This window comes from Podarcis gaigeae, assembly GCF_964106915.1.
Source record: "Podarcis gaigeae genome assembly, chromosome: 17".
NCBI classification, from domain to species: Eukaryota; Metazoa; Chordata; class Lepidosauria; order Squamata; family Lacertidae; genus Podarcis; species Podarcis gaigeae.
The window spans coordinates 10,022,722-10,044,449 of NC_139694.1; the positions used below are offsets into that span (position 1 = coordinate 10,022,722).

The 21,728-nt window shown below is 43.4% G+C and overlaps 1 protein-coding gene across 1 annotated transcript; it reads right to left on the minus strand.

Moving 5' to 3' along the window:
- Positions 1–385: 385 nt before the first annotated feature.
- Positions 386–16,787, minus strand: C9orf72 (C9orf72-SMCR8 complex subunit). Its single transcript, XM_083719327.1, has 10 exons — positions 16,212–16,787; positions 15,175–15,234; positions 13,682–13,777; positions 12,559–12,623; positions 11,491–11,563; positions 11,058–11,174; positions 7,027–7,262; positions 5,229–5,286; positions 3,380–3,489; positions 386–3,291 (listed from the first exon to the last, which is right to left on the minus strand). Exons 1-10 carry the CDS (start codon positions 16,653–16,655, stop codon positions 3,105–3,107), a joined length of 1,446 nt encoding a protein of 481 aa, XP_083575453.1. The 5' UTR covers positions 16,656–16,787; the 3' UTR covers positions 386–3,104.
- Positions 16,788–21,728: the final 4,941 nt, after the last annotated feature.

The window sequence follows — 21,728 nt, forward strand, 5'->3', positions numbered from 1 at the left end:
TTTATTTATTCCACACTGTTCCCGGCTGCCCTCAATGTTCAAGAAGCTGTATATGTGACAGGGTTGCTGTGTTCTGGTGAAATCCCAGTACCAATAGTTTGGATACAGCACCAACTTGCGGCCTAGAGAAAACAAGCTGCACTAATGTTACAAGAAACAAATACTTGGACCGGTAAATCAGCTAAAGGGAGGAACTGGTGCTGTTTTGCCTGGCAGTTAACGTCCCTATGGATGGTGCTGTGACACAGGTGCTGGAGAAAGTGTAGTGATGCTGTCTGAGATGATGCGTATTGCAGCCAAGACCTTTTGGTAAATGAATCTTCTTGCAATATTGCTTTCAACAGCCTAATCTTACCCTGAGCAATAAGATGTGCAACACAAAATATGGAGGTATTTATCCGTTTTATTATAATGTACAGTACATGCATGGGGAAAGTGCACCAAAAAATCAGAGCAAATTACTAGCATTTAGACATTTCATAGTGAAAATATGACAATAGGATATATTTCAGGCAACAGAGATGTCTTTTTGGTAGTGCCAGTTTTATTTGCCAAAAATGCATTGATCTACAATTAGGCATATGGTTCAATAATGTGTTCTCTGTGTGGCAATATCTCCTGTATTTATTCATCAGAACTCTAAAGCCACTTCAACAACAACATTAAAATACAGCTTGCTATCCCTAGTATGCATTTTTTTAAATGGCAAATGGAATTTGTCTCATTACTAGATTATACCAGCAATAATTCTCCTATTGATATTTTTCAAGCACCTTGCAATCCACAGACCTAGCAGCATGAAAATACAGAAAATCCCAGGTAAATGGATACTATATTAGTTTCAAATCTTTAAGCTGCTTTTAAACCAACACCTAGGACTATTACTCTGTAAAATAAGTTATGGAAAAGAACACAATTATCTTCATGGTCTGACAGTATTCCCTCTAAATTTATCACTAACCCTAAGACAGAAAAATGTCAGTTGTCTGTCGTCTTGTTATGGCTGCACAGGACTTTTAATCTCAACAGTAAAGCTATTGACAGGCTACCAGAGTTGTGCTCAGGCCATTCACTGGGATGCTACCTACACTGAGCTAAGCTAAGAGGCATTTCTCATTCCTGCCTAGCTTCTACTGCCCTTATCCCAATTGTCCCAAAGAGTAGAAGCTGCTTTGTTAGGCCCCATACCTCCACAATAATATTTAGTCTTTTGACATGGCAACTTCACATCTTTACAAATTAAATTACTAGCTGTAATAAGCCAATGCTTGGTGAGTGTCTGTTGTATGCAGTTAGCTCATTTTACTACAGGGGAAAGTTTGGCAATCACAACTTCCCAAGATGCAAAAGTTAAATTGGATACCCTTCATCTGAGCCATCACCATCACATGTGGGCAACAGCCATCAGGTGAGAAGGGAAAACAGGTTTCCAAGAAAATAAGAATTCATAATAAGGAATGCTCAACAACAGCTTAGAGATGTCTTTCTGACAGTAAATTTTCCCTAATCATGAACACAAAATATTGCACTTAAAGAAACGTATTAGCGTATTTGAACAACCCCAACCTGGCAAACAATTAAAAAATGAAATTAAAAAACAACAGCGTGCATTTAAAACCTTTTGAAGTACATGACATGCACTTTTATGGCAGCTCTTTGCATTTTGCAAAACATGTACATTAAAGCCATTATAAATATTCCATATTATACAGGTATGAAAAGCAGTGGAAAACAGGCAAATACATAATGTTTATCTTTTTTTTTTTTGTTTAGAAGAAGCTAAGAGGTGAGAGGTAAATATGCTAGAGTTGAAGAGGAAAAGTAGAAGTTTGCCACTACTACCCTTATTTCAGTTGTACTAACTAAGTTTGTTTCTAACCAATCCCCTCACCCCAAACAGCTCAGAAGCATTGGAGATCCAGGAGATTTTTATATGGCTTTCACTCAGTAGCTCATCAGAAAGAACTTGGCAATTGCTCCTATCAGCATAAAACATACCTTTCCTAATTTGCACTCTGTTTGACTTGCACCTATGTCTGACAAAACACAGTGCAACATGCATGATGGGTGACATAATTAGCAACAGAATAGTCTTGCTTGGCACGTTTGATGGCACCATCTAAAAGTACTCCCTCATTGCCTGTTCCATGCCTGTGTTGAAGTGCTTAAGATGTCACCACAAGTTTCTGCTGGCTTTTGAAGGATATGTAAAGGGGGGGGCAGGGAGAAAAAGCAGGTGGCACCGTTCGTATTACCAAACACACTGGAAGCGATAGTCCTAAAATTACGTTTGACCATTTGTTTTGCAATCAACAGTCCCTGAACGGAAAGGAGGAAATGGAACATGTCTCCCAATACCACACACACAAAGAAAAATTATAAACCAATATCTTCTTAAAAAACCCATTAAAAGTTGTCCTCAACTTTGTGGTTTCGAAAATGCCATTGAGTTAACCTTTAAACAAACCACACCAATGTTTACTCTCCCTGTAATCAAAATGGAACATCTGATGCATGCCTAAGTTGAACTGACTTGATTCCAGTAGCAACTGGTGGGGTGGCAAAGGGCTGTTCTCCTGCTTTCCAAACACAGAATGTTGTTGCCAGCTCCCGAGAGGGAGAGGCACAGGGAGCAAAGTGGCATGGTGGCAGAACCAACCCAGCACTCCTACTACCAAACCCAAACCACACTGAGCTTCCTGCGCCTTCGCCCTTCCCCTCTCAGGAATCAGCAGTGTCACATGGTGCTCAGAAGGCAGGTGAGAAACCTCACCCCTACCTGGGCTGCGCAGGTCTAAACAGCACCCTCTCTGACTTTTCCTGCAGCCTTCTCCGCAGTGATACCCTCCAAACATTGGCGGACTACAACTCCCATCATCCCTGACCACAGGCCATGTTGGGTGGGACTGATGGTAGTTTTGAGTCCAGCAACAACAGCTGGACGGCACTGGGCTGGGGAAGAAGACTGTTGTAGTGTAAACCACACATTCTGTTGCACCGGACCACAACACGTGTTTGTGAAGAGAAATGCTATATTCCCTTTAAACAATACCTTTGAGAAGCACTGTGAAGAGATACCAACCCACATAAAAATAAATAAACCTTTAAAACGTCATTAGAACGTCATGCTCTTGCACGCTAGTGTAGAATGAGCGGCCAAACAGAAACGAATGCAATCCGGGCTTGATCTTCTCAGCTAAGGCCATTATTATGTTAAGGTCACCCTCTGCCCTCAAGTCCAGGTCTATCTTCAAGCTACGGAGCGATTTAAAAGGCTTCTTGCCTTTTTGCCTGTGGGAGGAGAGGGGAAAGTGTGGTTAAACGGAATGATTTCAGTGAAAACTGTGCCAAGAAAACACACTGCTCCCTTTATACTTACGTATCGTCTTCTATATATTTGATTAGGGTTAAGGCTTTTCGGTGAAGGATTAACAAGAACTGTGCGAGGAACACACGCCTCAGGGACAATCCAGGTTTCAAATGAAAGACCTGTTAAGAATTGCCACATAAAAGATCAGTACACATTACATTAAATGGGGAAAGAGGGGAAAGGGTTCTGTTTAGTGGCATTCTCCCGTACACTGCCTTCTGTTATAGACTAGTAAAATATACATTATGATAGGAGTTGGTCACACAGAGGACAAGCGTGGATCTTGCAGGACCTCGGTGGGGGGGCGGGGCAGGGTGCAGTGCATCTCAATGCTCTGCATGCACACATTATGCACTTCTATAGGAACCATAGGTAAGGGCAGGCTACCCACATTTTCTGAAGAAACAGCACTGTCTGCCAGTATGCTGCTGGGCCACATTTAAGGTTTTGCTGATGGTATACAAAGCTCTAAACTGTTTGGGACCAGCTTACGTGAGGGACTGCCTGTTCTCTTATGCACTTACCTGGCTACTACTGTCTTCAGGAGACGCACTTTTGGCTATTCCATATACTCCTTAGGTTCACTTCCTAGCCATCTGGAGCAGGGATTTAAGCACTTTTGCAGCTAGTTTATGGAATTTCCTTACTCCCTTTGGATATCAAACAGGCACACACAGTACAGTGGTATCTCAGGTCACATACGCTTCAGGTTACAGGTTAACCCAGAAATAGTACCTCGGGTTAAGAACTTTGCTTCAGGATGAGAACAGAAATCATGCTCCAGCGGCGTGGCGGCAGCAGGAGGCCCCATTAGCTAAAGTGGTACCTCAGGTTAAGAACAGTTTCAGGTTAAGAACGGACCTCCGGAATGAATTAAGTACTTAACCCGAGGTACCACTGTACTGTTTTCGGCACTTGCTCAAGAAGTGTTTTATTTACTTAAGCAGGCTTTCCCTGCACTGTGACCCAGCCATGTGCCTTGCTGAAATTTTCTATTTTATTATGTTTCATACTGAAATTTTCTATTTTAGTGTTTCGTTTTGTGGACGGCCAAGTTTTAGAAAATCATACTGGTTTTCTTATATTCCTGATATTTATATGCTAAGTGCGATAGGATTTCTGTAAATAAAAATAGAAGAGTGGAGAGGTGGTTCGTTCTTGCTGCAACAGCCACTCACAAGTGCAGTGTTTTACTTTTACCTGTAGGAGGTAAATGGCAGCAGCAACTTATAGCAAATGTAAAAGGATGTGCACAGAAACACTATTTGGGCGAGGATTAAACCTGCTTCCTTCCCTGGTAATTTCAGCCATTGAGAATCAAGTCTGCTCAGGTTCGTAGTTCTGCTGTGTTTGTGTTTGGCAATGCTGGGAACCAGCTTTTGCAAAGAAAGAGATATACAGATGCACTTATTTATGTATCAACAATAAACATAAAACATTTGAGTGAATTATTGGCCCAAGTCCCATAATTACCTTCAGAAATTTCACTGGTCAGTGGTTTGTTAACTGCTGATGCTACGACAATAACAACTACAATTAATCCGCTAAACGCTAAATGCATACTGAACAAAAACATTTATTCCTACATCCCTTAACTATATTTGAAGCTTTCCTGCACTTTCCCAGTATTGCCACATGACTTTAGAGTGCAAATACAGAGAAAAGGCAGGCAGTAGGTAATTAATCTCTTTAGTATTAGATTAGAGCATCTTCTTTGAAATCACGCTTTAAAATACTACAGAATCGAACCACTGGAGTGGTGTTTTTTAAGGCTACAACTACACAAAAGGAACTCATTTAAAAATAAAATTGGTGATATATCGCTCATCAGTTTTAACTCATTAGAATGAACAGTTACCTGATCCAGAAAGGCTTTTACTAAAGTGTCTTGGTGGAGGACATCTTGGAAAACGTTCCTGTAAAAATACAGAGGAAGTATGCAGTAATACCGTATGTTGAGTTTCATTCACAGTGCAAAGTTGAAGTACCATTCGGTATCTGTAATCAATAATTCCTTACAGCATTTGAAAACACGGAAGTCCCACTGTTCTTATATGTGATCTAAAATATAAAGTAAGGTAAAGGTAAAGGGACCCCTGACCATTAGGTCCAGTCGTGGACGACTCTGGGGTTGGGGCGCTCATCTCGCTTTATTGCCCAAGGGAGCTGGCGTACAGCTTCCGGGTGATGTGGCCAGCATGACTAAGCTGCTTCTGGCGAACCAGAGCAGCGCACGGAAATACCGTTTACCTTCCCGCCAGAGTGGTATCTATTTATCTACTTGCACTTTGACGTGCTTTCAAACTGCTAGGTTGGAAGGAAAATATAAAGTAGGGCTAGTTAAAAAAAAAAAAAAGCATGCAAAAAATAGCCGGCAAGCTAAATACTTTTATAGAAGCACACAATACGTCATATACAAAATGAGACTAAACTGTGCCAATTGTAATTAAAGGGTAACCCATGACCAAGGCCGGCTCATGACTTGATTACTACAGCCTCAAGTGCTAATTTGTGTTTATGAATGAGCTATCACAGACCAAATACCAGAGAACTTCTTCTCTTATCATCTCAAACACCACGGGTGGAACTCACGCTAAGGCAATTGTTCCATCAGTGCAAGCATTTCTGCTTGCTATATGGAACCCTCTCCTCTGCCACTGGGAGCTCTCCAGATCCTCCAGAGCAGATCTGGGAGAGGCACAGGGGGGCAGAGATGGGGGGAAGCCCCAATGTGCTAGCAGGAGATCTTGCACAGGCTTTCGCTAGTGCATCTGGTTAGTTGAATCTGGCCCTGCGTTTTTCAGTGGAGCCATCCCATATACATGCATGTATAAACTGGACCCGAGTGTTAAATGAATTGTGCGACAAGTCTACCTGATCACTTCTTGCTGCTAGTTTATGAAAAAAGCTAAGAAGCTGCCACATTTTGTAGAGGATAACCACTTTCGTGATCCTACTTCTCATGCCATTAGCCTCCCAAAGGATGGCATCACAGAAAAGTGTTTAGTGGAGACAGAAATCAAATTCTCATAGCTACGGAAGCATCCTAAGAAACTCATAGGGAACAAGTGCTCAGTTGCCTTGGGGGAGAACAAAAGACTCCCCATTCAAAAGGTAGGCTCTCACCCGTGCAAAATGGAAAAAAATGACTGCTGGCTTTCAATATTGCTTGGGTAAAGGTAAAGGTAAAGGGACCCCTGACCATTAGGTCCAGTCGTGGCCGACTCTGGGGTTGCGGTGCTCATCTCGCTTTATTGGCCGAGGGAGCCAGCGTACAGCTTCCGGGTCATGTGGCCAGCATGACTAAGCTGCTTTTAGCGAACCAGAGCAGCGCACGGAAACGCCGTCTACCTTCCCGCCAGAGCGGTACCTATTTATCTACTTGCACTTGCAGTTCGTGCTTTCGAACTGCTAGGTTGGCAGAAGCAGGGACTGAGCAACAGGAGCTTACCCTGCCACGGGGATTCAAACCGCCGACCTTCTGATCGGCAAGCCCTAGGCTCTGTGGTTTAACTTGCTTGGGTAATTTGGTCCTAATTTCAGGGCAGAAATTTTGCCTGGATGGCAAAACGGAACTAAAACGTTATCTAGACCCTGCATTTAAACCATGATAGGCGTCAACATCTGAAATTCTGCGACTCTACAGAAACACATACAGATCAGGGGTGAAGCTCTCGTCCGTATGGATAATGGTATCCTGAGCCATCTCTTCATCTGAAGTGGCTCTCCAGAAAGCTGTTAGCTCGGATCTCATGTACCGCCGCTGGTTATAGATATGTTCGTGGCAAGGAGGCATCTGTTTCACGGTGTTGATATCTACATCAATGTGTGTGGTAGGATACGGAGCATACATCACTTGACGGAAAGGCAGCGTAAAACTTCCAGTGCCATCCTGTCACAGTGAAAACAATTAGTCCAGTTACTAAAAAAAAAAGTCAGAGGAATTAAAAACTATAAGGCACTATCAGATTACAATTTGAAACATTTTGATTTATTGTCATGATATGGCAATAAATTAGACAATTCTCCCTCTCTCTCTCTCTCTCTCTCACACACACACACACACACACACACAGTGGTGCCCCGCAAGACGAATGCCTCGCAAGACAGAAAACCCGCTAGACGAAAGGGTTTTCCGTTTTGGAGGCGCTTCACAAAACGAATTTCCCTATGGGGTTGCTTCGCAAGACGAAAAAATCTTGCGTCCCCCCGCGGGGGTTTTTCCGCTTTTTTCGCCGTTTTCCTAAGCCGCTAAGCCGCTTATCAGCTGTTCCGCTGATAAGCCGCTTAACAGCTGATCGCTAGAAGCCGCTAGACAGCTGTAGCGTTAATCTGCTAAGCTGTCAATGGGCTTGCTTCGCAAGACGAAAAAGCCGCTAGACGAAGAGAATCGCGGAACGGATTCTTTCGTCTAGCGAGGCACCACTGTAGATCGGGCCCAAACTAAGGCCCGAGGGACTCGTTTATTTGGCCCACGGCAACGCCCGCTGCCTGCTCTTACCGGCACTGTACTGCACAGCTGCCCACTTCCGGGTCAGAGGAGCACCAGAAATAGCTTGTGCGCATGCACGAGCGTTATTTGAGCATGCGCAAGCATGCATATCCAGGTCAGAGGCCCGTGCACATGCACAAAAGCTATTTCCAGTGCTCCTCTGACTCAGAAGTGCGCCAGAAATAGGGTGTGCACTCCCCCGCCCTCCGGCCCACCACGCGATCGGCGCTGGAGACACCGGCTCGAGGTGCGCTAAGTTTGCTGACCCCTGATATAGATATATACATATGTCACACTGAGGATGTGTTCTGTATGGACAGCACTCAGCATCTTACAATTCAATTCTTAGCACATATACTGTCCCAACAAATTCAGCAGGAATCCTGGAATTGTAGAATTGGAAGAGACCCTGAGGATCATCTAATCCAACCCCCTGCAATGCAGGAATATGCAGCTGGTCCATACAGGGATCGAACCTGCAACCTTGGCATTATCAGCGCCATGCTCTAACCAAGTGAGCTACTTAATCCCTTGGGTGCAGGTTTAGGATTTCTGCCTTGATGTCTGTGGACATAAGCTTAATTGAACTTAGTGGGGCTAACACACGAGTAAACTTGCTATGGTTTGAATTATAAGAGTTTGAATGTTCTCCATACAGAAAGCAGACTCTGTTACAGCCTTACATTTGGGCTTACTTACGAGTAAACATGCATAGAAACTCCACAAGTGCACAGGGGACTCCAGATTGTGGATAGCGAGTGCTCTTATAGAAAACTCAGAAGGAAGTATTCCACTGAAATAACTGAAATTTTTGTGTTTGCAATTACTTTTGCTGGTTTTATATATGTTATACTGTAATTCACTTCATGATGTCTAATGAGAAGTGATTCATAAATGAAATTTATGACTGTGAAGTAATTGCAAACACAACTGCAGTTTGTAGTTTTGTTCACTATTGTTACCAGTTTTTTCCCCTTCTCCCTGGGGATGGTTTTTTTTGGCAATTATTGCTTTTAAAGGTTTTTAAAGTTTCAGACTTCCGGGTCGGCGCCATCGCCGAATGGCGGGCTCCCTCCGAGCTCCGGAGGGAGCCGGCTTGGCAGGGGCTGGGTCCTACCGCACCGGCGATGCGGGGACCCTTAAAAACCACGGCCAGATTGAGGCCGTGGACATGGAGACTCGGCTGGCACCGTTAGCGCTCTCCCGACTCGTGAAGGAGCCTTTTTAAAGGCTACGGATCGGGTGCCGGGGAGAAGCGTGGTGCTTTGAGTTCTCTGCTATCCCTGCCGAGCGCAGCCGCATGCCATCCGGCGGAGAGCGCTGACTTCTTCTATTGAAAATTCGGCTCTAAAGAAGAACCCGTGAGTAATTGGAATATGGACTAAAAAAAAAGGGGATAAATTTTTAAAATTCGGAGCGAACGGGGGAGGTGGAAAAAAGGAAGTCAGCCCACCCCTAAATTGTAGAAGAGCCAAAACAAAGGACTGGACAACTAAGATCGAGTGTAACCTTATCTTGCCGAATCAGCAACTTCGCGAGGGAAAATTATAAGATTGAGCTGGAGGAGAAAAGTGGAATTGTTTTTTAAAAAAAAGCAACCCCCCCGGAATCCCTGGAGCGATTCGTGAAACTGCCTGGAGAAAAGTGATGGAGGTTTTGACAGCTGTCAAAGAGCTGTCAAAAAGGAAGATTAAAATAGAGACTTTGTTATGAGGACTTTGCCGGTTATATTTGTTACAAATTGAATACAAACTGTTTTAAATATCGGTCAACAAGCTACTTGGGCTGGTGGATGTGATTCTGGAAGGGAACTTTGTTACTGCAATCCACCTAGAGGAGCCGAGGGACATTGCATGTGTTTTTCACAGGAAATGTGAACAGTTGAATGGAACTTTCAATCTCCTGGGAAACTGCAGGAATGGAACACTATTTTGTCTACAGAGGTCTACACACTACAGGAAACAATGGAACTATTTGTTGGAAAATGAAAGGAACATGATGTAATGCTTTGCTTTAAGAATAACAAACCTCTGCAGAGACACTAGAAACTTTTGGAAAAAGAACATTTCTGTGGGAGAACAGAGAAATAAAAAGGAGGAGAATGATTGATAAGAACAAGGAAACAACAAGAACTGGACAGAACTGGGGGAACATTTGGGATATTCAGGTTTGACAAGCTTATGGATACAAAATTGGAGTTTTTACTCCTGGATATAAAAACCTGGATAGAAGAAATGGGCCCTTATTTGATAGACTCCTTCTACGATTGGACATCCGTAATTAAAGACTGGCAAAGAATCGGAGGGATATAGTATAATGTGGGAACTCCAGGAAGATATTAGAAGTGGAGGGATAGGTGAAACGCAAAGGGGAAAGAGGGGAGGGAAAATTGGAATCCAAAGGTTGTAAAATTATTATTTACATTTATCTTATTTTCATCTGTACTATGTTTGAAAGGGGGAAACCCGTGGAAGGGTATAGATCGATCTTAGGGGACGAGAATTTGGATAAATTGGGTCATTGACGAAGAGTGTAATTTGGGGATAAGAATTTGTTGAATTTAATTGCTTATTTGGAAGATTTGGAACACAAGAGGGGGTAGGGAGGGGAAGTCCTAGTTATTGGCAATAGATTGGATTTAATTTGCTTTGATTTGTTCTAATTTGGAAAACTTCAATAAAAATTATTATAAAAAAATAAAATAAAGGTTTTTAAAGTTTCAAAGGTCTGGTTTGGACTGCCATTTTAAAAAAACAAAACAACTTATTTTTTACATTAAACATTTCTAGTCAATTACCAGTATCACTTTCAGAAAAAGATTTCTCCAGTTTCCACTATATGACACATTTAAGTGTGAGAAAAAAGGAAAGATGTTGATTTATCTTTATACTTCATAGCAAGAGAAGAACAGACAGGAAAGTACATTTCCCTTTAAAAATAGTAGTTATGTTAATGCAAATTAGCAGTTTAATCTATGCTTCCTTTGTCCTGGCTGGATAAATGCTTCCAACTTCCTCACTTCAAGGAAAAACCTACCAGAAACCTGTATTTTAATTTTAAAGGACATTAATAAAGATGCTAACAAAATAAATAAGTGATTTATCTAAGCACAACAATACTTCATTTGATGAGAAAACTAATGACTAAAGTTACTGGCTCCTGACAAAATGTAGTTGAGCAAATCCAAGACCTCACCTTCAGTAATCCTTGCACAAAAAGCCCCGATTCATACTTAAAGGAAGTTTCATTTCTACACAGCCTAGAACACTTTCGCTCTGCTGAAGTAAGAAAGAGGCACAGCGTCCGTACAATCTGTAATACAAAAATACTGTAAAAATACTTATAGGCAGGGAAATTTAGCAAAGAGAAAACTTGCAAATGAAAGCTGTTATATGATATAGTAACTGGGTAGTTGCTACTTGCCAATTACAGGAACCCAAATGACTTTTTGCCAGTTATATTGTCATTTTCTAAATACACAAGCTTCATATTTTGTTGCTAGAATAATCCCTCCCCCCGCCTTTTACAGGTAATACTGTATATGAAATCAAAGGACTAACGCCTGTGATTTCTGGCAATATATTGTTCTGCCTGGTAATCTAACCTTTATAAGAAAGGAGGTGCTTACTTTATTAACTTTTTCTGCACTGCTTCCTATAACTACCGAGCAGCCACAGGTCTGCAAGTGTGAACTGATGGCTCTGCAAATTGAAAAGAGAGGCATACAAAGTAATATGAAATACTTCACAAGAAGTTTACATGCAGCAGCTAAAAAGACTTTGCAAAGCGTTTTATTGCCTTAAACTCCTATGTGAACATCTTGTTTTACTCTGCAGTAATCATTATAGGACAAGAGTTGTGACCGACTCTGGAGCTGCGCGCTCATCTCGCTCTATAGGCCGAGGGAGCCGGCGTTTGTCCGCAGACAGCTTCCAGGTCATGTGGCCAGCATGACTAAGCCACTTCTGGCGAACCAGGAAACGCCGTTTACCTTCCCACCGGAGCGGTACCTATTTATCTACTTGCACTTTGACGTGCTTTCGAACTGATAGGTGGGCAGGAGCAGTGACTGAACAACGGGATCTCACCCCATCGCGGGGATTCAAACCACGACCTTCTGATCGGCAAGTCCTAGGCTCTGTGGTTTAACCCACAGCGCCACCCGTGGCCCGAAAAGAGGCTTAAGGTAAAAGGTAAAGGTACCCCTGCCCGTACGGGCCAGTCTTGACAGACTCTGGGGTTGTGCGCCCATCTCACTCAAGAGGCCAGGGGCCAGCGCTGTCCGGAGACACTTCCGGGTCACGTGGCCAGCGTGACAAAGCTGCATCTGGCAAGCCAGAGCTGCACACGGAAACGCCGTTTACCTTCCCGCTGGTAAGCGGTCCCTATTTATCTACTTGCACCCGGAGGTGCTTTCGAACTGCTAGGTTGGCAGGCGCTGGGACCGAGCAGCGGGAGCGCACCCCGCCGCAGGGATTCGAACCGCCGACCTTTCGATCGGCAAGTCCTAGGCGCTGAGGCTTTAACCCACAGCGCCACCTGCATCCCTTGAAAAGAGGCTTACTTATAGGCAAAAACCCTTCCAAAAAATAAAAACCATTTTTTCTTCCCCACTCATCAAGTCACCAATCGCCTCCCTCTTTCTCAAAATCTCTGCTTTAGAAGTAAGTACTTTCCCAAAAGCAAATGATCATACTTAAGGAGGAAACCTTCGTGACAGCTGTCTCCAATGTCATCATCACTAAGCACCGTGTCACTTATCTGGAATGTGATAAAAGCACAAGGAGGAAGATTAGTCATGGTGTATACACTACAAATGACAAACGGCCCAGGAACCAATCCTATTTTAATGGGGAAAAAATACTGAGATTTATACAAAATAAGGATGTAGATGAAGTCAGAATTTTAATATATTTCATTTATTTTCTATCCTACATCTTATTCCAAAGGACCTTTATCATCCAGGGACCTGCATGGACACAAGCGCCAATCCTCTCTCACAATTCAAGCAAGGAAGAGAGTGACTGTGGAACTAAATGTTCATTGCTTTGCCTGTATAACCCCCCACCGCCAGCTTTACAAGCTCCACACCCACCATTGTATTAGTATATTTGTTTTGCTGTTGCATTAATGATCCAGTAAAAGAATGCCTAGGATCTAAAAAGATCCTACCTTTGAACTCTTCCTAGATTTTTTAAAACAAAACACTTGTGGAATGAATCACAATTCTGATAATTTTTTGCACTTTAAAGAGCTACGTACAGACCAGACCACATGCAATTTAGTCCAGTAGAGTTTAAAAAGTGCTGTGATGTCTGTGAGATGTGCCCTTGGCTGCAGGTCCTGGAAGAACTGCTGTTTGCCTTGGAGGGCCTGGACTGACTCCAGCTACAAAAGCTGAGAATGCTGAACAGATTCTTGGGCTGGGGTGTTGTTTAGAGGTTTGGGGGGGGGGCGTTGCTGTTGCTGTTATTGATTCTAATATTTGGTATCTTTATTATGGATCTTACTATGATTTATAGTTCAATTTGACTGTGTGCTTCTCAATGTTTTTGTTTAAGACTACTTTTGTTAATTATGTATTTTGTCATGTTGTAAGTGTTCTTAAGCAAGGTTTTAACTCTTGAAAGGTTGGCATACAAATAAAATAATGTATGTATGCATGCACCCTGGTATAAATTCTGTACTGTACTGGCCAAAAAAACCCCCAAAGCTAGAAATCCATTGACTAATGAGCTGAAATTCTTTTTATTAAAGACACTTCAAAGAAAGGTGGAAGAGCTGCTTCCTTTCATGAAGCAGCTAAGAGTAAGACTTACATCTATTTCTTCTGGCACGCTGTGTGATTTCATAGATGAAAGGAGCTCCATTACAGGAATAACTTCCCCCGTCAGCATTGGAATGATGCTCTGGCCCTATGCAATAAATAATGTTATATGAAATAAAATGCAGAGTGTGTACTTAAAGAACGGAACCTGAATAGGGTAAACATTTTTTGGAGAGGAAAGAGTAACAAGAAAGTAGTAAAACAATTCAATGTTATGGAAGTAGATGTCTGCTTGTGTGTCAAGACTTCACCTTCCACCCAACCCAATAGCTTCCCACGTCCCCAAAACCTGCTCCAGTGGGTCAAGTCAGTTAGTCAAACCCATTGATTTTAATAGGTCTGCTCAGAATATCTTAAGTTTGATTCAATGTTTTATTTTCCAGATTTGTTCCAACCTAACAGAAAAATTACCAAGTAAACCATGAATATAATTTTTGAACTGAATGCAATTTAAAAGCTGAGTTTCTAAGCTCTTGTGTTAGACTACTCGGTTAAATAAAATTCAAGAGCCTGGGCAGATATAGGACAAACAGAGAAAAATGAATAACTTAATGCATTGCTAGAGTTTATAGTTGATAAAAGAGAAAATACTTGTGGTTTCATTCCTTGTGAAGTACCATTTCCCTAAGGTCATCTACAACAGGGATGGGGAACCTTTATCAAGGGCCACATTCCCATCTGGGCAACTTTTTGGGGGCCATATCCCAGGGGTGGGTGCGGCCAGAGGCAAAAGTGGGTGGAACAGTGACAGTAAATGTTACCTTTGTTCAAGCTCGTTTCTGTACACATTCACACATACCCTTCTATCCTCCATGAAGGCAACAGAAAGGTGCCATCAGAATTCAAGGAAATATTCCAGCCAGGCAAAAGCATTTTAGGAGGGTGTGAAGCACAGCCAGTGAGAAGTGTGAGTTGGGCAGGTGTGGTGGTTGTAGAAAGTCCCAAGGGCTAGACAAAGATGCCTGGAGGACCACATTTGGTCTCTGGGCTTGATGTTCCCCAACCCTGCTCTATAATAAACCCTCTCCCAGCCAGCTGCAGCCCAAAACACATGCACTGCCAGTTGTTCTGCCTGATAAACCAATGATCTAGTAAGATCTTCTGTTTTGACAGGAGGTTGATGGTAAAAATAAACTGAAGAAGCCACCACTTTTAAAAAAAACACCACTCTTCATTTAGATGGCCTGTGTACAAAGAGAATAAAATACCACTCCAAATTCTACTTCGCTCCACAATGGCATGGAGTGGGCATGTGGTTTTTTTCCCAGTTTGCTCAGTGTTTCTATTCCACCTCCATGGAAATCATTCTCTTATAGAAAATGTTCCCGATACCCAGAGGAACCCGCAGTAGCAGCTTCTACAGATGGATGTGATTGAATTGGAAAGGAACCAAGAACACTTGTAATCCTTCCACTTGAAACTGATGGGACATGAAGTGTCAATATTGAAATGTGTGCAGAGTCTCTCTGCTTTCACCATTCTTACCTGGTCTTCCATTCTCTCTGTGCCCTCCAGGACAGCCTTCTGAATGTGTTCTTGCCTTTCCTAGGCATGGGGAAAATTGTTATTTTTAAAAGAAAGGTTCTAGTACATGTGTACACGTTTTAACCCATACACCGTAAAGCCAGCGTTCTATAAAAAGACATCAGATTCACAATGACCCAACTAAGATGCAGTATCTTAGTCAAAACAAAATCACATTCGATTCTAAACAGGCTAAAAGGAGGAGATGTGTGTTCAGCCATGATCTCAGTGAACAGCCTCAGTCTGCCCAGATGCTTTCAGCCTAACCTAGTCCATTGAGTTCTTGTGAGGTAAAATGGGATAATACCACCACATATGCATGCTGCCTTGAGCAGCTCTGTAGTTGAGTAGGCTCCAACAAACAAAAAAGAGAAAAACGTCTGATTTGAGTGACTTACTTCCACACAGCTGCACTTCAGACCATAAGATTCTTCCAATAAAAAGCCCAAGTGTCCCATTCTAAAATGAACTGGAAAGATTATACTTCTTGGAAAGACCAATGCCCTGGATATTTTTTGAAGTAAAGCCTTGTGCACTGTGTATTTCTTTTGCAGGCAATGATCAAGACAGGGTGCATGAGAGTAGACCACCTTGTTATTTTTCCATGAAAGTGTGGTTGATAACTATTTAAATAAATGAAATAAATACACATGGCCATCAAAGTCTTGAGCAGCGTATGAAAAAGCTGTATGTGTATTTTACTAAGTAAAAATAACACACACTACAAAGAACGAAGATTGTTCTTGTGTTGCTGTAGGTCATGTTAAAGTTCTGTGGGACTTGCACCTCGCAGATAGAGCAAAGTGGCTTTGTGTGTGCAAGGAAAAGGTTTACTCTTGTGTAGGCATGGATGAGAGTGTCAGGGCTCCCAAAGTCAAGAGCAGGAGAAGGAAGATTTTGAATTTATTTGGCTAGATCACCATCTGCTGGCAAGTATTATGCTTAGCCAATCACAAGGCTCCAGACTTAAAAGTGGTTACCATGAAGAAGTATCCTACCTTATGCATCCATATCCGTCCTTTTCTTATAATATGTGTCAGCCTGTCAACACATACTCTGTGAAGGGGAAGGTAGAAGCCAAGCTCACTTTGCGGAAGGATTATCGATAGTCCATACGTACTTCTGTCCCCGTTCCAATTCCCATCAAAAATTAAGGACACGATAATGACTCCTTTCTCAGCCAAAACAAAAAACTTCACGTCTATTGCACCACTTTCTGCATTACGAAGTATTTCCCCATTCAGAGTATGGTTTGCAAGAAATGTTATTTCTCCATCACTGAGAAGCTGCTGGTCTGTTTTGGGGGCCCAGATGTGCCTGACCCTGGGACCAAGAATATTGTCCCAGTAGGCAAAAGTAGCAGCCAGCAATGGGGACTCTCCACTCAAGGCAATCTCAGTCTTGGCAACAGCAGGAGAAGGAGGAGGACACAGAGCAGACATGGCGACCCCGACTGTCACATGACCGATACCTAAAACCAAGAGTTTGAACAAAGCAGAGAGTGAGCATAGCAGGATTCATATAAAACATGTCAGTAATATATACAACAGAGGTGCCATATTTAAAGGTAAAGGGACCCCTGACCATTAGGTCCAGTCGTGGCCGACTCTGGGATTGCGGAGCTCATCTCGCTTTATCGGCCAAGGGAGCCAGCGTTTAGCTTCCGGGTCATGTGGCCAGCATGACTAAGCTGCTTCTGGAGAACCAGAGCAGCACACGGAAAGGCCATTTACTTTCCCGCTGGAGCAGTACCTATTTATCTACTTGCACTTTGACGTGCTTTCGAACTGCTAGGTTGGCAGGAGCAGGGACCGAGCAATGGGAGCTCAACCCGTTGTGGGGATTCGAACCGCCGACCTTCGGATCGGCAAGTCCTAGGCTCTGTGGTTTAACCCACAGCACCACCCGCATCCCATATTTAGCACTAGTGAAATTGATGCTATATCATCACATACCAGTATCAGAATAGGAGATTAAATACGTTGTGATTGTACTTCTAGTAATTAAGGAACTTCGGAAACAGTAGGAAGTGCATCCAAGTAAACATGCTTAGGACTGTGGTAATACAAAAGAAGAGTTGCTCTCCACTATAACTCCTTATGTAGAAAGTAACATTTCAACATTTTTATAATGGCCAAGAATCCACACTTACTTGGAGTAAGCCGCATTGAACTCAGAGAGATGATTGCACAGCTAGCAGAATAACTCTGAGACAAACCATGCAATGTTTCTGCTCATACAGTGGAACCTCGGGTTGCGGACGTAATCCATGATGGAGGTACGTCCGCAACCCGCAGTGTTCGCTTCCTGAAGTGCCACGTCTGCGCAAGTGCCGGTGCGATTTGGCGCTTCTGCGTATGCGTGAAGCACGATTCAGCACTTCTGCACATGCGGCGAAACCCGGAAATAACCCGTTCTGGTACTTCCGGGTTTTCCGTGGTCGGCAACCCAAAATCTGAAGCAGCCGTAACTTGAGGTATGACTGTACATGAAATTGGTGGTAGGATGAGAATCATCACTTTACAATAGCAACATCAGCCAATAAATAAAAAGCATAACAGAAAAAGAAAATGCTACTTTACATAATGTTTCCATGTTATAACACCAACAAATGCATGAAGCATTGTGGGAAGCAGAAGGAAATCAATGTCAATGCTTTTCAAAGTCAGATTCTCACGCAAGCAAAGCAGTTCCAGTGGACTTTGTGTTGAAAGCCCAGAAGGAAGTCATGCAATAGTGAGGAAGTTCCGTAATGAAATGCAAGTTCCATGTTTTCAACAAGTTCCATGTTTTCAACATTTCGCATTGATTTTGACCTACATTGCAAGCAATCACATGACTATAAGCAACAGCATATGACTGTCTCAACATATTTAGTCAACCTGAGAGCAACTTCAACTAATTTCATCTGAATTTACTTCTCAGAAACAAGACTGATCTGACTACAGCCATAATATAAACATACTGAAAAACTTGAAACAGGAGTCTCTGTATCTGTATACACAACTGATCTGAACACAAAAAAGGGAAAAAATAATTTCAACTAAGGTTATTAAAAATAAATGACATATGTAGGATAATATAGAATATGCATTACACATAGCAGTGTTACAAACTCAGATATATAAGATAGGCACCAAATGGCTCCTTAAACCAGGGTTACAGTCGCCAAAATGGAACGCCCAGTTGCCATTTTGGGGCCAGAGGACTTGAAAGTCGTATTTTTCAATATGACTTTTTGGTTCCTGAACTTAATTCTGATTGCTGATAAAATATAGTGGATAGAATTCTACAGGATGTGTTGCTAGTGTGTAAAAACAGTACAGATCCAAGAATTCCTAGGCATTCACCTCCAAATGGTGGAGACGTCAGATGCCATCCTGGCATCACTTGGTCGCAAGTGGCCGATAGCCAGGCGCAAAATGCGCCTGGTGCCTGACGGATTTCAAATGCTGCACACGATGGGATTTTTGTCAAGGCTGCCAAGAAAGAATTATTTCAATTCCGCTTAACAAGTTTTAATTATCAATTGTGACGATCAAAATTATTTCAACCTTGCACTTTCAGACGTGTGATCAGTTTTCAATAATGTTACGATGGGAAAATCAAAATCTAAATTGCCATGTACATTCGGGCAGAGTTATAGATTTGAACCCTCGACCCACACAGAACTGGTTATTATGCAATCAGGAGCAAAACGTCTGAGTCGGGAGAGGCTGTGTCCGATTTGGGCAGTATCTGAAAGCTGCAGACACTGAGGCACAGTGTCTGTGAAGCTCTCATTTCTGGGAGATTGCTCTTTTGGATTGCGTTCCATCATGTTCATAACTTGATGGCTGCTCGTAGATGGATCGTGCCCTGCAGCAACAGCACCTCGCCGCAGAATCAAAAGCATAGGAATTAAGCTTCAAAGCCTTGTTTTGAGCAAGACGAGCTATGATCCCCAAACTTGGCCCTCCAGCTGTTTGGGGACTACAACGCCCATCACCCCTAGCTAACAGCACCAGTCAGGGATGATGGGAACTGCAGTCCAAAAATAGCTGGAGGGCCGAGTTTGGGGGTGTCTGGTAGCCAGGATTTTTGTTGGGGAGGGGGACAGAACCTCGGTTAGTTAAGTATTTTTATTGATTTTCATTTATTTTTAGGGGGGCAGCTCCCCTCCCTGCCCCCCTTGCCTACACCCATGTTCGGTGCACCTGGAAATCTTCCCTGCTCTTGAAAACGAGCGCAAGGAGACTGAACAAGCGCACCATCCTGCCCTCTCAGCATCCAGCCAGGTAGCCATAGGAATCCCCGCGAGCAGGATCCAACCCTGCGCACCGGCGGCACAATTTCGGCACAGCAGCCTGAAGAACCCGCCGCCGCCGCCGCGGGACTGGGAGGAGACCCACCCACCCGCAACCCTACCACACCCACAGGTGAAACCGACCCACTCACCCTCAGACGTCAACGGAAAGGCACGCGGCCACCTGAGGGCCGGAAGTATCGCCCCCTCGCCCGCCCGGGCAGCCCTCGAATGTAAACACAGAGCATGGGAGGGCGGCCAGCCACTGCGCGTGCGCACCGGCCGGCCGTTCGGAGGCAGAGATTCTCTCTCACGCGCTCCTATGAGGAAACGGAAAGCCGACGTAGAGGTACAGGCAGAAACCAGTCATGTGCGCTACAGAATTCCGGCTCCCCAGTTCCATTCGTTGTTGTTTCCAAGTGTTTTACAGTACTGTATATTGAAGTTCAACATCAAAAAAACGAAGATCATGGCTACTGGTCCCATCACCTCCTGGCAAATAGAAGGGGAGGAAATGGAGGCAGTGAGAGATTTTACTTTCTTGGGCTCTATGATCACTGCAGATGGTGACAGCAGTCATGAAATTAAAAGACGCCCGCTTCTTGGGAGAAAAGCAATGACAAACCTAGACAGCATCTTAAAAAGCAGAGACATCACTTTGCCAACAAAGATCCGTATAGTTAAAGCTATGGTTTTCCCAGTAGTGATGTATGGAAGTGAAAGCTGGACCATACTTCGGCCACCTCATGAGAAGAGAAGACTCCCTGGAAAAGACCCTGATGTTGGGAAAGATGGAGGGCACAAGGAGAAGGGGACGACAGAGGACGAGATGGCTGGACAGTGTTCTCGAAGCTACCAGCATGAGTTTGACCAAACTGCGGGAAGCAGTGGAAGACAGGAGTGCCTGGCGTGCTCTGGTCCATGGAGTCATGAAGAGTCGGACATGACTAAACGACTCAACAACAACCACATATTGAATAGAATAGCGACACCACACCCGGGAATGAGGGTGACAGGAATTGGCACTCTTGTATTCTCAGGACCCCTGCCTTCTTTTTGCTCCTGGACACCCTTGCATGAGGGGAAAGGAGAAGAAGCTCCTGCGGAACGAAGTTCCCTTTTGGGCTTTGAAATTATGCTGATAATAGATTCATAGTATTGTGGAGCTGGAAGGGACCATGAGGGTCATAACAAATTTCCACTCACACATGCAAACAAAGGGCAGGGAAAGCTAGCCTTGTGCATTTAAAAACCTCGTGACACAATGGGCAGCTAAAGGACCCCATTGTTTATTCACTAGGTTAAAGGTGCTTCCAGCCCTCCTGCCCCGCATATGGAGGACGTTAAGTTCTGTTAATTGGGAACCGAACGTCTGGGATAAAAACCCTCATTGAGAGACTCTCTTAAGCCTGACGCTATAAGACCCGCCTCCTCGGTGTTTGGACAGGTGCGTCCCCCCCCCCTTGTTGCTGGTTCTTTCGTCCCTTTACAGCTGGGGCAGCTCAGTCCAGAGAACATGAAACTGTTAATCTCAGAGTTGTGGGTTCGAGCCCCGCTTTGGGCAAAAGCTTCCTGCATTGCAGGGGCTTGGATTAGGTGACTCGTGGTCCCTTCCAACTCTTCAGAGCTATGATTCTATGATTCCTACGGCTATATAGGGGATGTTTGCATTAGCCTTTTTTGCTGCTGCAACACACTGTTGATGCATATTAAGCTTGTGGTCAACTAAGACCCCTAAGTACAGAACCTGTCCCTTTACTTTTACCTTTAAGCAACAAGTGAGAGCTGCCTTGAGATGCGAGATGATTGCCTTGGAAAACTGGCCCAAAACTAAGAAAATTAATTTCAATAGGGACAAATGCAAGGTTCTACACTTAGTCAGGAAGAACCAGCTGCACAAATATAAGATGGGGCACACCTGGACTGCCAGTAGTACATGTGAAAAGAAGCTAGGGGTCTTAGTCGACTGCAAGCTTAATATGAGTCAACAGTGTGTTGCAGCAGCAAAAAAGGCTAATACTATTCTAGGCTGCATCAACAAATGTTGTCGAGACAGTTGATGGCAAGCTTCCTTGAGTATGCTTTTTTTCTTTTTTAAAAAGGCAAAGCATATTTTTAAAGAAAGAAATAAACAATAAACTGGCACAGTAGCTGAAGCTGCTAAACTGGGCATCTAAGCATAGCCTTAGGTATAGGAGCACTATAGCCAAAGCTATAGCCTTAGTAGAAT